The 16,149-nt window shown below is 33.4% G+C and overlaps 1 protein-coding gene and 1 long non-coding RNA gene across 4 annotated transcripts in view; one reads left to right on the top strand and one right to left on the bottom strand.

Moving 5' to 3' along the window:
• Positions 1-826: 826 nt before the first annotated feature.
• LOC102676923 (polycomb group protein Pc) lies at positions 827-6,263 on the bottom strand. 2 transcript variants are annotated; one of them, XM_006617455.2, is made up of 5 exons: positions 5,248-6,263; positions 3,514-3,557; positions 3,312-3,435; positions 2,521-2,934; positions 926-2,284 (listed from the first exon to the last, which is right to left on the bottom strand). In XM_006617455.2, the coding sequence occupies exons 1-5, from the start codon at positions 5,305-5,307 to the stop codon at positions 1,664-1,666; spliced, it is 1,263 nt and encodes a 420-aa protein (XP_006617518.1). In that variant the 5' UTR covers positions 5,308-6,263; the 3' UTR covers positions 926-1,663. The 2 variants fall into 2 exon arrangements, with proteins under 2 accessions (XP_031367220.1, XP_006617518.1); XM_031511360.1 differs by lacking the exon at positions 5,248-6,263 and having other exon boundaries at positions 827-2,284; positions 3,510-3,557.
• The window catches only part of LOC102677063, a 92,656-nt gene continuing 82,378 nt past the window's right edge, over positions 5,872-16,149 (top strand). For both annotated transcript variants that reach the window (XR_004150764.1, XR_422046.2), the window contains exons 1-2: positions 5,872-6,273; positions 10,890-10,976. This is a non-coding gene — a long non-coding RNA (uncharacterized LOC102677063). The remainder of the gene's footprint in view (positions 6,274-10,889; positions 10,977-16,149) is intronic.

Raw genomic sequence — 16,149 nt, 5'->3', positions numbered from 1 at the left:
CGTTGAAAAAAAAAAAAAAAAAAAAAAAAAAAAGTAAAATAAAGTAAAATAAACAGTAAAAAATAAAAAAAGTAAATCATGATATTTGAAAAAGTTTAGCGACATTAATTAATTTGGATAAAAATTGTTAGAATTTGGTTGTTGTACTCAATTCTCTGTTCAGGATGACCGTTTTCGAGGTAGGAACATCTCTATTTGGTGAATACATGTCGACAACCTATCTTAAAAAATAAAATGGCGCTTTCACAAGGATATGCATAAATACTTCTCAATATATATATATATATATATATATATATATACACATATACATATGTATCGTTGGAATTAAATGTCGCACGCGTAAAAACGTATGATGCGCAGTCAGTCCTTAAATTCGAATAAGAGGAAAAAAAAGAAAAAAGAAGAAAACACATTTGACAGTATAAAAAAATGCAACAGCTAACACATTTAAACAATACTTCATCGATTCGTAACAAAAACTCCGATAACCGATATAGAACACGTTATAGAGATTATAATAAAATGATCGTCTATTATATTGTACGTATATGGTAAACGTACATCGTTTTTCTTCTCTTTTTCAATTTCTTTATCAATATGTATTGAATTGCATGTGTGTATATCTGTAATGCTATAACTTGAAAAAAATCAATAATGCTTTTGTGTCAAATTTAAAATTTACAAATAAATATTTGTTTCTTTTTTTGTGACACAATATTATTTGCTAAGAAAAAGAGAAAAAAATCAGAATATTCATCGTTAAATATAATATAATATCATAATGTTGAGAAATATATTATTAAGATAACAGTTCTTTTTTTTCAATCCCATACTCGAAAAATTTTTTTTCATATTTTCTTAAATCGCTTCTACGAAGCTGCTTTGATTATTCTAAAAACGAATTAGAAAAATATTTCTTTCCAGATCTGTACTATTTTATCATAGTAAAATTTGAAATCAACTAATTTACAAGATATACTATTATTTCTGCAGAGTTCTAATACAAGCGAAAATGCAATCAATGAGAAAATGTATTTATCTTCTAAAATGTTTCGTTCAGATCTTTTTGCATTTTTCTCTGTTTTTTAATACAGAGATTTATGGACTATCAAGCGTTTTAAAAAATGTACAAGTATATATCACGACATGACAGCGACTCATGACGTACCGTTGTTCTTTTGCATAAGGTTGTCGCATGATGATAGTCTTACTATCTTTTATCCATTGATAATCACACAATAATTTTTCACTCAACATACTGGAAATCTGACTATTCAATTTTGTTTGCAATAAAATTCACAGGATATCGTATCCATAATATTGAATTTTAAGTTCTCATATTTTTTGTTTCTGGAAGTTCTTGGAACTTCGTTTAGAATACATAATATACCAGAAACTGCGATTTATAAATTTTAATATATTTTGTCATAATTTACGCATAACTTTGATCTTCTTTGTAACCACAAAAAAATCCGTTTTACTTCTTTAGAAAAACGTTCTTATATATATATATATATAGCTCAATATCGTCACATAGTATATGATTACATATATATATAACCATCTTCGGCTCTACACTTCAACGTGTGAAAATAATTTATATTTACAAGCGTGGTTCAGTATTAGAAATTCACAATAAAGCGTCCTTATTCAGAACTTGTTAATAGATATCGCTCTTCGGATCTCTCTCCCGGAAGAATCCTTTTTCAGTCTTACACTCCCTGATGGTAACGGTCTTCAAATTCACCGTCACGTCTGTAATGAACACTTGATCGGCAACTGGATTCCTTGCATGCCAATAATCCGTACCAGGACTCGAGAGAGGAATATACATGTCTGTTTTTGTAATTTCTGTTTGTTTCACGCTCGATGTATTATTATTATTGTTGTTATTATTGTTGGTATGGTTATTATTATTGTTATGACTATGATGCCCATTAACAACAGTTGATAACCTGTTGTTATTCGTGTATGAATCCGTAGGACTGGGTGACTTATGACCATTCGTATCTACCGCCACAGTTCCGTTCGATTTTTCTTGTTTTTGCTCGGACAAGTGCCTCTTTTTGCTAGGCTGTTCCAGAGGAGTATCTATTTGAGGAGATAAAGGTGCGGGTGGTGCACGTGGCAACGAGGGTGGAGGACCATGAGGCACATCGGCTTCGGCACGCTTTTTCTCTTGTACTGCAGGAGCTGGCGTTGTAGGCATTGCTGGCAACGGTTCTTCTGGTGTCGACTTCACACTCGATGATGATGGCCTTCTACCATTAACCTTGTGACTCTGGAATGAAATTTAGAATGTCTTAATTATATAGTTTTTTTTATTATAATTTTTATTATAAATGTTTCAAAATTTCAAATTTTCAATGTAGAAAAATTTTCAAAAACGTTATTACAACATGCATTTTAATAATTATTTTAAAATCAAAAATAAATTTTAAGCGATTATTATAGAGAATAAATTTACAACAATTTACAACAATTAATAACAATTTAGGAATGTGAATGAATACTTACGTGGTAAGAAGGAGATGTTGGATTACTCTTTAGTGGCAATAATCGAGGAATCTTATTTGGTGGAGGACTTCCACTTGGACTTGTAGTAATAGTAACACCAATTTTTCCCGATTCTTTGCTAAGAACTTCAGCTTTTCTTTTTGTACCACTTGGTTCTCTCCTGGGCAATAAAGGACTATCTACACTGCTATTGGAACTATCTGAATCGACGCTAAAAGCGGATGCCGATAATTCTGGAGCTGTGGGCGATTCATGTCCATCGAGAGAACTCGGAAGCGTGTCTTCATCAGGTGCAACGGGATTTAGACGAGGAGCAGAAGTGCTACCGGTAGTCGATTCGTCTTGACTATCTTCTCCGACTCTCTCATCTCCACCTGGTTCTTCTTCAACAACCATGTTGGCCAAAACATGTTCCTGATATACGAGGAAATCGTTTAATTTTATAACGTTTATATATATTATCATATAATTCTTCAAAAATTGTAGAAAATAATAAAACATTATTTAATTTTAAAAAATTTAAGAATATAATATTATTTAACATAAATTTAATTCTTAATAACATATCTCATTTGATTAAAAATTTAAAAAATTCAATATAAATTAATATAATATTCAATATAAATTTAATTTTTAATAACTTATTTTATTTGATTCAAAATTTAAAAAATGATCACTTATAATTTGAAAATATATAGATATAATAGGTATATATATATTACATGGAAATTTTTATGAAATTAAAGTTGAAAATAATATTATTTTTTAGAGAAATATGAATAATTATTTACACTATATCTAGTATCCCTCCGTCTAGGTCTTCTTGTAGTTACATCTCCACCTTTTTGACTTTCTTCGTATAATTCGATTAATCTGACGTCTAAAATGTTTTCTTCTGGTTCCCATGTGTTGTATCTGTAAAGAGAAAAATCATATATTCTTAATTTATTTGAAGGAGTCACATAATATTTATCAGTTTTATTTTTCACTTACTTTTTGCTCCATCCCTTCCACTTTACGAAATATTCTACTTTACCCTATAAAAAACAAAAATGATTTATAATTACAAAAAAATATTTACGCAAAAAATTAATAAATATGAAAATTAAATTTGATAATTATATATATATATAGCTTTCGTAATATTTTTAAATAATTATTTATAAATAAAAATTTGATGAATTTTTATATTTTTTTTAAATTTGTGAAAATATTATTAAATAAATAATAATATAAATATAAACACGTTTCATTAATTTGTCACATATTTTTTTCAATGTTTAACTATAAAAATGTTTATTTATGGATTATCAATTTAAATGTTATATTTAATATTATATTTAATATAATATATAGTTAATACAATAAGTAAGTACAATAAGAATTAAATTTTTAAAAAAATTTGAACATTTTTATTATATTTTTCATCTGTCATCATATTATGCAAACAAATAATTTCTATAAAATAAAGATTTAAGAATTCGAAAAAGATATATATTTTTTCATTTTTTTTTTTAATAATTATTATTTAATATTAAATATTAAAACATCAATCATAATATCAATGAATCTTTTAAATTATCCCTTTATTTCTCAATAAAAAGTACCCGTTAAAAAAAAAGAAGAAAATTCTTAACATTTGGTAGCAATTTTCGAAATCCAGACGATTTTTGTAATTTTTGAAAAAATACCGTAATACGAATGGAAATTAATTTATAAAATTATAGATAATTTTCATTTGATTTGATATATATAAATATAATGAGGATTTAAAATAAAAAACAAGTTTACAATTTTTATTCCATTTCATCCGACTGACAAAAAAACTCTTGGCGCCAGTCCTCGTTGATTACGATATTGAAATGTGGTTGATCGCAAAGATCCATTTCGCGCGTCTGCGTCAAACAACGGATTTTCGAATCTATCTCGTAAGAGTGTACGGTCGATAAAACGGGCGGTGTTGACTTCTACGAGAGCTGCTCATACGACTCACCTATTGGCCGTCGGCCAACGAACGAAAGCATGCCGACCGATCGAGGTGCGCAGCCAGTGTGACAGTTGAAAAACAATGACATAACTGTGCAGGTATAGGACACGTCGGTTTATCGCGCATGAGCCGTTCGCAGCTGAGAAGACTCGCGTGTTTTATGTCGATTTACAACGTTGCCAATTTCAACCAGTATCGTTATTTTACTCCGAAGATTACCGGTATGGTAAAAACGCATAAATTCTTGTATAAATTGTGACTGTTTTAAAATATATTACTATAAAAATTCATGCAGTAATAAATCAAAATTACTAATCATGTATACGATAAAAATACGATAATTTAAAAATTTTTGACGGAAAAAATAAATGTAATATTTTTATAAATGTATCCTTATAGAAAATATAGAACTTATAATATCTTAAACACATAAATAAATGAATTGAAAATAGATTTTTAAAATTTTGTTTATTTTGTTGATTTTTAATAGAATATAAAAAAATAAATAAATATATTTTATGTTAAATGATTATCAATAAAACGTGTTTGTTCGAGTTCAAAGAGAGATATCGAGAGCATCACATACGATAGAAATCACCACGGGAGGGGCAAAATTGTCGGAATGATAGTGGGAAAGAGAAAGATCATGAAGAGGGGAGGAACCGGCAACGGCGCATAGACAAACAGATTCCATATAGTGGCGCTATCTGCCGGTGACGGTTCGCAGTTCTCTTACTTACCCGCTTTTCCCTCTTCTTCGTAATCCGTTCCGCAGCGTAAACTCTGTCACCTAGATCCATGATGTTTTAATCCTTGCTCTTTAGATGCGTATGAAAGTTGTTAATATATCCAATAAGAAAGTGATGCGTGTCACTGAAATACACCACTGAGTAATGTAACACCATATGTAAACACAAAAAACGCGCGTCCCATCGGAAAGGGAATTTCAAGCGGCACAGTTTGCGCGCCTGAGTTTCTTCTTCGTGTGTTCACGCACAATAATCTTGTGTACGATATTCGTCGAGCACTCGAGATACTCGACTGCGTTTCGTTTTGTTTCGAAGTTGTGTTAGATTTGGTGTCTGTGTTGGCCGGCAACACGTTTTCTGCTTCTGCTGGTGTTGCTGCTCCCTTCGTGCAAGATCGGGGTTCGTGACGTCAGCAATTCCCCCTCACCTCGTAAACACCAAACATGGCCGTCGTACGGATATACGCTGATCGAGTGCGTCCCAAACTGATGGTGAAAATTAACGTCGGTATAGGCACTAGCAACTTGTGGATCCGCGTACGAAGTGCGGAAAACCGTTTTCAAGCCCCGTGAACGCTCTACAGTCTCTTTATATGCAAATATTTAAAAACTGGAGCGATCGACTCACAGCGTCTAGCACATTCTGCGGATCGAGGCCGACTAGAGCCGAGGTCTGCCGAACTCCCCTCGCAAGCTTAGTGGACTCGCCCGACCCGCTCGAGGTTAGAAGGGGAGGGGGTAACGGTAGAGAAAGAGTATCGAAGGGGAAGGGAGAAACTCTCAACGGTACGTGCGCCGCACATGAGAGAGAGAAAGAGAGAAAGCAAAAGGAGGAGAGTGTGATTGAGTGACCGAGGACGAGAGGGGTAGGGAGAAGAGGGAGAAAAGAGCAAGCGCAATGGAGGTAGAAAAGAGAGACGGCACGACCAGGAGCGCCGTCCTCGGAACAAGAAAGCTGCCTGCCTGCTTGCCTGCCTGCCGCCTGCCTGCTAGCCAGCCACCCCAAGTTCCCTTCTAGGTACGTGTATGCGTATATTTGTGTATGAGAGTAGTCGATGCAACGTTGCCAACTCTATTTCGTCGATAGCACCGCACCAAATGTCACTAGCGTATTATACGATAAAGTTAAAAATCTACTATGTCGTCGTTATATTTATCACTTAATATTACAATTTGAATAAGTCAATCGCTGTGTCTTTCTAAAAACACACTTATAGTTTAATTACAATATTTCACAAATCGAGATACCGCTTTTGCTGTATTCGCGCCCACGATTTGACAACACTGTATCCTCTTGCGACGTACTGTCACACTACATAACACTACCGCACGGCTTCGGCTGTCGCATACGATGCTTTTACAGTAAACAGACGTTTAAATCGGATTATCTGACAAAATCGCAAACTCGTTGTAACGATAACACACCGTATCGAATAAAATCGACGTAGAATATAGCGCGTCGCAATAAACGGGCGGCGCTGTATGTGAAAACGTGTGCAACCTCAACGGATCCCGAAATGAGAGTGTCCTCTCCTGTGTCGACGAACACACAGGGAGAGCGGTTGAGCGAAGGAAAAGGAGAGGGATAGAAAAGGAGTGAGAGAGTTAGATGGGGAAGCCTGCTCTTCTCCGTCCTTCAGCGTAAATAGCAGGATAAAAAAGCCACGATAGTGGCGCTCGATTGGTGGGATTCTCGAAGCGCCACCAATGCTTCTAACCCCGCACAGCACGGCGACCAATCGACGAGTGGCACAGCCCACGTCCATTCCCCTCGACTCGTCCAGAAGGCGGGCTCACGGACAATCGTCGGTCGACGGTTCAGTTCGAGGTCCCCATTGCCGTACCGCGCGCGTCCCTGTATTCCCCACGACAACAGCCTTTCCGTTTTGCCGCAACTTTCCCCCTCTGTGTATGTTAAAACAGAGACAGCAAATTCTCTCCCTCTCCAGCACTCTTCCCCTTGTGCAGGAAACCCGAATAGCGGAGCACTACCGTGCCACCGGTCATATCTCGTTCTCTGTCTTTCCTTCTTTCTCTTTAACGCCCACGGGTGTGTAAAGCCGTATATATCGCGTATATGCTGTCGCGTAGGGCGGGCACGTGGGTGAGGGGCACAAGGAGAAATACATATATACATTTACATATATATATATATGTACGAGCGCACATCGTCACAAGCATTTCCCCTCTCCACGTCGGCGGTGGCCGACCACCGTTGGTATTGAAATATCCTGGCCCTGGAGAGCCAAGTAGCCGTGCAGCGATGCCGCTTCTCTTTATAACCACTACGCTCTGCACCAAGAGACCGATCTTCCTTTCCTTTCCTCTTCCCCACCCTTTCTCATCGCATGCACCTTTCCCCTTTCTTCGTCTCTTTGTCTACGTCTTCCATCCTCCCTCCATCCTCTGCACCCTTCTCCCTTCACTCCGTCTGGTTGAAATGTTCGTAATCCGTCTCTGTGCCCTTGTTCAGGCGGCTTGTTGGCGGGATGGATGTTGCGTACCCTCTTTTACGACTTCGTTTTTCCCCTTCTCTCTTTTCCCGTTTGATTTGAGTTTCGCCTCCCTTTGAAGAGCAATCAATTGTTGTAGGAAGTGTTATACGCAACCCTATGACCGATGTACAAAAGCAAAAATACCGACATCGCGCGATCGGCTTTCTCAAGTCGCGCGCTATTGCGCAACCATGGAATACACAAAGCCAATATAGATGGCGTGCCGCGGGTACGCAGCTTATGGCACGTCCCCTCCTTTTTCTTTTTTCCTTTGCATTAGCAATATTCTTCTTTGTTCTTTGTCATCGTTGTTGCTGCTTCACGTTTTTAAAGTAACTTCGTTAATCTTGAATATTGTCTAAAGAACGATATTTAACGATTTACTTTATTTAAAGTAATTTCAAATTTTTTTTAGATTTTAATGTAGTTCAAATGCGAAATTTTTAGATTTGTTACTTCATTTATATAGTGATTTATAATAAATTAAAGATGAAAGATGATTTTAATTTAATTTTAGAATTTAGTACTAATTGCGTAATCGTAAGATATATATGTTGCAATTGCGATCTTGACAAATATATTCTATGGATCACCTAAATTCGCATAAGTTACATATATAATTTGAAATCACTATACGGTCCTTGATTATAAACAAAGGGATATGAACAAAATAGATAATAAAAATGAGAGAATACGTAAAAATACAGTAGTGACCAAGAGATGGCGGCTAGCTAATTAAAGCTGCGCAAGAACGCGATAAGCAAGGGCAAACGCGCACGTAGCCGCAGCGCACGCGACCAAAGATACGGGAGAACGATGAGGCCACTGATTCGTGTTTCTCATTATGCGGGCCGTCCATCGCGGACACGGCAACGTCGAAAGCAGGGCGTGGCGCGTTCTTTGTGGATCTAAATCGAATAATACGTCGTGTCGGTTAAAAAGTCTTTTATCGAATATCGAAATCATTTCTATGACTTATATATCTTTCAAGAATACAATCATATTGCCATATATCTCTATTGTATCATGTTTATGTCTAGATCTTGTGTTCGTGAACTATAGTTTGAGGTTAAAAAAGTCATGTATAGGTTAAGAGATAATATTTATAAGGATGTACATAAAAACAATGATATATATCATATAGAGATAAAGGAACATGCTTAATATAATATGCAATATATATATTGCTTAAAATATCGAATCGAAGATTATCGATTGTAAATATCACAAAATCAATTGGAAGTTTTAAAAATTATAGAAAAATAAGCATGTAACGTTGCATGGAATTGTTGATAATCGTTGCACACGTAAGATTGAACAATATTTTATATATTCATGATAATTATTTTTTATTAGTTCAATATTGTACAGGTTATCTAAAAACAATTATTATTATAAATAAGTGTTAAATGAATATGACAATCGATAGAAATATTTCATATATCGACTTTTTAATCCATCATCTTCATATCGTTGTCATTATCGATTAATAGCATTTGGTAGTAAGAAATCGATTATCGATTGACTTGCTGGTTCGTGACAAGGCAGCCATCTTAATTTTATCAAAGTAGTTTATTGTGCAATTTTTACATTTAGTGATTGTTTAATTTACTTAATTGATAAGTAACTAATAAATATCGAAAATGACATAATGAAATTAGACAATTTACATTTTATAGTGTATTGTGTACGAAACTATGATTCAATGTGTATTCAAACAGTTTCGATGTGTACGAGCATTCGAGAGAGATCCATTAAAACTGAGTTTGGTAGAAAAAGTGAGTATTTAATAATTCGAAATCAATTTATAATATTAAGGTAAAACTTTTCGTATATCTTTCTTTATCATTTGTCATGTTTGTTTATATAAGATTCATCGCTGTTCGACAAAATGTTCATCAAAATAATCGATGTTTTAGGTTAGCTTATTCGAAGATTCGTATGAAGTCGGTTTGAAAATTAGAAATGTATTATTGTATTCGTCATTATTATTATTTTTTTCTAAGATATTATTAATAGAATTTTAAAACATTTTTTAATTTTAACAATCGTGAAACGAAAATCATTGAAAATGTCGCAAATCTTAAAGACTTTATATTTAATTGTTTTTTTCACATTTCCTATAGTTCATATACGATCGCATTATCGCTTTTTTCTAAGACAATGTATACATTTTATAATCTTTACAAATGAAGGGATTATATCAATTGTTTATTAACATTTATAACAATTCGATTATGTTCAAAAAGAAATCGTTATTGATATATCTTGTTTTTAATATTCACGAAAATTAGGTTTCGTAATTTCATTATTTTTTTGTTTATTGTTTTTATTTCATATAGATTCGTATTTTCATATAGATTCATTCAACAATAGAAATTTGATTTATGTTTTATTTGCTATCTCGTTTGATATCTATTATTAGGATGTTCACAATCCGTTTCTAACCTATTCTATGAATTTGTAAATTTTATTTTGTTCGTAAATATTTTCGACTGATATCGTACTCGTTTGTCGTTTCGCTGGATTAACCGAGTGAATTTGTAACGGAAACATGCTAGCTGTAATCTAAACTTTGCGCATACTTAATATCCATCCGTGTTGATGGAATATAGTGTAGAATATCACAGAAGTGTCAGTTATAATAAAATAAATTAATTCGCGTATTAAACAAGTAATTTTTCAGTAATTATCAGAATTCTCAAAAAATTTTTAATGAGTCTTTTTATCTTTAAATATTGTTAATTTGCGATTTGATTGGATAGAATTTTTTATTTTTTGTTTAGATAGCATGTTTAGAAAAAATTATTTACCTTTTAAAATTTTCCTTTATTTTAAATTAGTCGATTAGAAATTATATTATATTATTATATTTGACTTTTATTTCCTTTTATATCATTGTGAATCATTAATGAATCATAAATTTTCTTTTACTAGGTTTTCTTTATATAATTAAGTTACTTTCATAATTGCTAATGCAATAATTATCTATCAGTACTTATTTATCAATTCAATACCTTAAAAATGCTTATAATAGATTTCTGCATGGTTCTTTTTACCACAGTTCTTATCATTCTTAATTCATCACTGTCTAGATTTAATACCATCATCAACTTAACACTATTTTCTTTATTTTCAGACAGTTTTTCGAGTATGGACGACTGGCGCTAGATACCTTCATCGGTGATTTATCAAGCATGTATGCACGTAGAGATCCGGTAGACGTGTAAGTACCTATGTAAAGTCGATTATTAATTCAGCAGTGGAAACCCGCGCTGTATAGGCTTGATGCAATGTACCGCTCTTTATACGGACGGACGCATTACGCCTTGTGCATAAGCATGACGAGCTTATAGACATCTCTCAATTAATTTTATTGTTCAAATCATTTTTTACATGAATTCTAAGGAATCAAAATTAATAAAATGATTATGTAGGTATCTATAATAATAGGGTTTATATAACAATATAATAGGGTATATAATAACAGGGTTTAAATAAAAAATTAAATACTTTAGTAAAAGAACATTATTTAATTATTGAAATTGTAAAATTGTGAAAAAAAAAACATGAGATTAAATAATTTTATCCGGTACAAAATTTAAATATCGTGTGATTTAAGGGATGACTAATATATTGTTGGAAAATGGGAAAAATTTAACTTATAAAAGATAATACATAAATTTAAGTTTTTTAAAATCGAACTAAAAAAGTTAAGATACATTTTATCAGATCAGCTGAGATTCACATCTCTGTTTTTATACATTTTTCATAATTCATACATTCAAATATTCAAACGCATAAACCTGCGTTTTATCAATTTTAATCGCGATTTTGTTAATTTGTTCCACCGAATACTAAAACTAATACAGGATAATCTGAAAAAAAATTAATCGAAAACGATTTTTCATGCATGTATTTCGTTTCATGGCAGAAATTTTATCAAATTATTTACTTTATTGTGCATTTCTCTGTTAATTTTCTCTATCCTTTTGATCGCCATTGCACAACGAAAAAAAACGAAATGAACATATCGAAATCAAATTCCTCCACCACTTGCTTCAATTCTAGTTTGAGTACAATTACTAGATTATTGCGCCGACAATCTTCTGTAATCGTTACATCATTCATCTTTATCTCCCATATTCTATACATATCTATCAGTATACAACAGATTTAATTCGCGAACGTGCGCTTATGCACGTGTATATTGCAAATCGGTACGATGTTACGGGCAAAGCGAGTGTATGTCGCGTTATCGGGCCCGTGTTATCGCCGTGAACTCGTCTCACGGCGCTTAAGTGCGCTCCGTTGGCTCACGCGGAACGCCGCGACTCCCACGTATATTGCTTACACATGCACGTGCGCGCGCGCGCGCCTGCGTTCGCGCGAGTACCAGTGAAAAACTTCTCGACGCTCGAGAGCCTCCACTGATTAGGTAACGGCGAACGAGTATCTTTTTTGCTTGGTCGTTCGCTTCGAAACGAACAATTTTGGTATTTTGGTTATTATTTTATTATTTTCGCCCCGATAAAATTTGGGAAAAGGATCGATGCATCGAAGATTTCCTTTGTTTGCTTCATCTTTTTTACCTAGAAACGAACGATTTTGAGTATTGAGTACGTTCGTTTCGAGTTTTGGGGGAAAATTTGGGGAATTTTTGGGGAAAGGAAATAACGCATCAATAGCGCGCGATACATTTTTACTAATTTTCTCCTAATTTCTGATATAATATAATATAATAAATGGATAAAATTGTATAAGGTTCGTGTTAATGTGATGAATTTTGCGGAAAAGAATTTTTTAAAAGGAAAATTTACTGGAATTTTATTCGAATATGTCTAGTTTTTAATGCGACTTATATTTTTATGTTCATACAATTTTTATATTTTAAAGTATATATTTAAAATGGATAAATATAATATACTTTTCATATTCATATTTAGACTGTTAATTTTAAGTTTAATGAACACTTTCATCTTTTAAGATTACTTAATTTTCATCGTAGGAAGAATATAAGAATATTATTGATACAGCAATTTCATATAGGTAGGTACAAATTAACTTAAATACTTTATTATTACGATTCCCTCAATTGGTCTCAATATTGAGTTCGATTACCGTGTTGTTTTAAATTACGGTGTTGCAAGATTCGCATATGATCTTATGATATAGCACGCATGAAATATTCTGAATCGAAGTGGCTAAAAGGTTAAATGGAAAGCTATTTTTCGCTGATCGTTAAAGTATCGTTTCATCTAGTAACGCGAGGATGTAATAAAGATACGCTGGCCACTCAGAAATTACGTAATACCGGTTATAATGGCGCATAAAGTGCATATACAACTTGTCTGATCGTTATATGGCGTCAATGTTAAAGATAAACCGAAATTCGCAGTTTTTAAGAATTTTAATAAGCAAATCATATTCAATCGCGAATCACTCGTAATTATGTTATTTCCCTTTTCTCTTTTCGATCGTTTATTTTTGATTAAAGATAGTTAGAAAGAAAATTTAAATCCTGATAATCGATGTTTCGTTTCATTCATAAGTGCTTAAAACTTATTATTTTAAGTTTTTAATCGCATTATGTTTTTTTTAAATTACCTATAATATTATTAAATCTTTCATTTTATTATTTACAAGCGTAATGTAAGTTATAATTAAATTAATTAACAATTTCCTTTTTAGAATGTTTCCTTTCGATTAAAGATAACTTTAGTCAACGTTTTGATTCGGCCAAATATTTCTTTTAAACTTTTCATTATATTCCATCTTTCCATCATTATTTTTCAATTAAGTTATCCATTCTTTTAAAAACTTTTAAACATAAAATTCGCGATTCTCCATTAAAAAATATAAAACTGGGAAAAAAATAAGTGAATAATTAAATCTTAAGAATACCCAAGAATCCTTTTCGAAATTCTTTTCCCTTTCATCATTCATCATTTCCATTCGAATGAAAAATCGTTGAAAATTTTTGTTTGTTCCTCGACACGTTTCAGATATCTATGTCGAGTTCTACTGTAATCGTAACACACTATTGTAGTTACTACCTGAAAGCGTTACCGAGCTACTTTTCTGTTTGGCAACCGGTGCTCCGACCAAAATTTAACATCGCGTCGTCAAAAACGGTCGTTGGCTCGAGTGTTGGAGTCGCGCGATAACGCGTGGGAAGACAACGAGGACGTTCCTTTTCATCGCACGAGCGACCGCGCGTGTTGGTCGATGATAAATACAGACAATATACGCGATAGATATCGTATCTCGATCAAAGTGTCGGCACTCGTTCGATTTTCAAGCATGCTTCGTCTCGAACGAGAAAAATCTTTTTCTAAGATAAACTCGCACTTGGATAATTCTATAATCGTTTTTGATCGAGCCAAGGAAAATTAGAAATTGGAATTTTAATTCATTTTTTTTTTCGCTTAACTGCGAAAATTTTTTTTACAAGCAGAAATGTAAATTTACTCGAATTATTTGTTTATCTCCATTTCTAAAACTGAAACTATTATCATCGATGTCCCTACGATTCGAGAGAAAATTTTTACGTGGCGCACGTAAAATATGGAAAATTTGATTGTGCCTATTCACGAAAGCAATATCGGATCTGTGGAATGAAATACTCGAAAATGAGATTAGAATACTTCGAAAAAAAAGAAAAAATAATAATAATTCTCCAAAGTAGACGTTTTATAGTAGATTTCTTTTGACATATACTTTTAAAACATAATGAAAAATAATCGTTGAATGACGAATTTTTGTTACATTTGCATTTGGTACAAAGTTGGTCGGCACGAGAGAAAATTTTCCCGCCTCGTAAAGCGTGAAAAATTCGATTATACCGGTTCATAGAGGTGATATCGGATTCAGTGATCGTGGCCCGATACGTATATTCATCGGACATGCCGCTAATTGGCACGATCATTATTCAATTATAAACTAGATTTTCATGGGCGGCGACGAACGCCAACCGATGCTGGTTTCACTCGTGTTTTCCCTCGATATCATCCATTAATTCTATCCACGTACGATCGACAGATGATATTGGTAATTAGATAGATGGCGAAACGTTGCGAATGTTTAGTCGAATATTATATGACCTATTTTGTATCGAATACGGTTGCTCATTCAATCAAATGATTCCATTCGATTCGATGGAAACCGTGATTTCGCGCGATCTTCGTCAAATTGCACCTGTTAATCTGAGAGATTATTACCCGGCCGTTTTATGCGTGCTATAATTTATTACCAATATAGATTGATAGGAAGTAAATTATTGAATTTAACGTATTATTATGGATAACAATTCGTCGATTAATTTCAATGATTTGTAGTTACTGTTAGATTCGAAGTGGAATTATTTTTATCCTATTTATTGTTCCGATAAATTTGAAATTTTTGCGCATTCATCATCGTTCCATACATTTTTTTCACACAATTCTTAGCATTTTTCTCAGTTATTTTTCGTCTCGTTACATTTATAAAAATTAGGGAAATTTTCGTTACGTTATTTCGAGATCGATGGTTTTGAAAATTTCCTACGAAAGAATGATAAAAACACGTAAAAGATTCGGTCAAAAACGATCACGAAGGACGATATCTACCTGCGTTCTGTTACAAATTTTCTCCTTTCACGGAAATAAGATACCCTCGGTTTATTTTTGGTCCACCCTATAGGAGTCAGAGGCGGCCTGCAACTTGTTGCTCGATTTTGAGCCCGGCCTGCTGGGCCCTACCATTTTGTTAGCTTGCCAGGTTCCGGGGCCTTCCCTTCGACCACTCGTCCCAACACGAATGTGGTAGACCGACCGAAGCTGCTTTCTCTATTCCCTTATCCTCCACCCCCATTTTCTTCCTTCCTTCTCTTTCTTCAAATGCGCTTTTCCTGCCTCGACGAATTAACGATTTCTGGGGAGGGACCGAAACATTCGTTACAATTTTTTCCCTCGCTTAACTTGAAATTTTAAACTTTTATCACGATTTTTCTATAATTTACGCCGTACTATCTGTCAATTTCAATTAAGAAATTATCACATCTTTGTTAGATGAATTCGTTAAAGAGTTGTGGAAATTATAGAAGTTGTTGGGTATTAATAAATTTTCACTGTTTTTTTCTATTTCATGATTCGATAGTTATTCGCGAGAATATCTTTTCCTTAACGAGCTTTCTTAGCTTAATAAATTCTTTGTTAAGGAGATAGATATATTATTTTCCACGAAGGAAAATGGAAATGGACGCTAATGGCTCTTTCTTCAAAACGCTTTGAGCATTAAACGTCGATCAGCGTTAATTTTAATATCAGAGAGACTCGGCAATTTTCCATTTGGCTTTCGGCCATCGCAATTTTTCTAATATGTCTGTACGACATTTAATTTAAACTTAAGTATTGAACAAA

Source organism: Apis dorsata, unplaced genomic scaffold (genome assembly GCF_000469605.1).
Source record: "Apis dorsata unplaced genomic scaffold, Apis dorsata 1.3 scaffold_309, whole genome shotgun sequence".
NCBI classification, from domain to species: Eukaryota; Metazoa; Arthropoda; class Insecta; order Hymenoptera; family Apidae; genus Apis; species Apis dorsata.
Note: the sequence above shows the minus strand (reverse complement) of the source record. Positions and strands in the feature narration are given on the sequence as shown.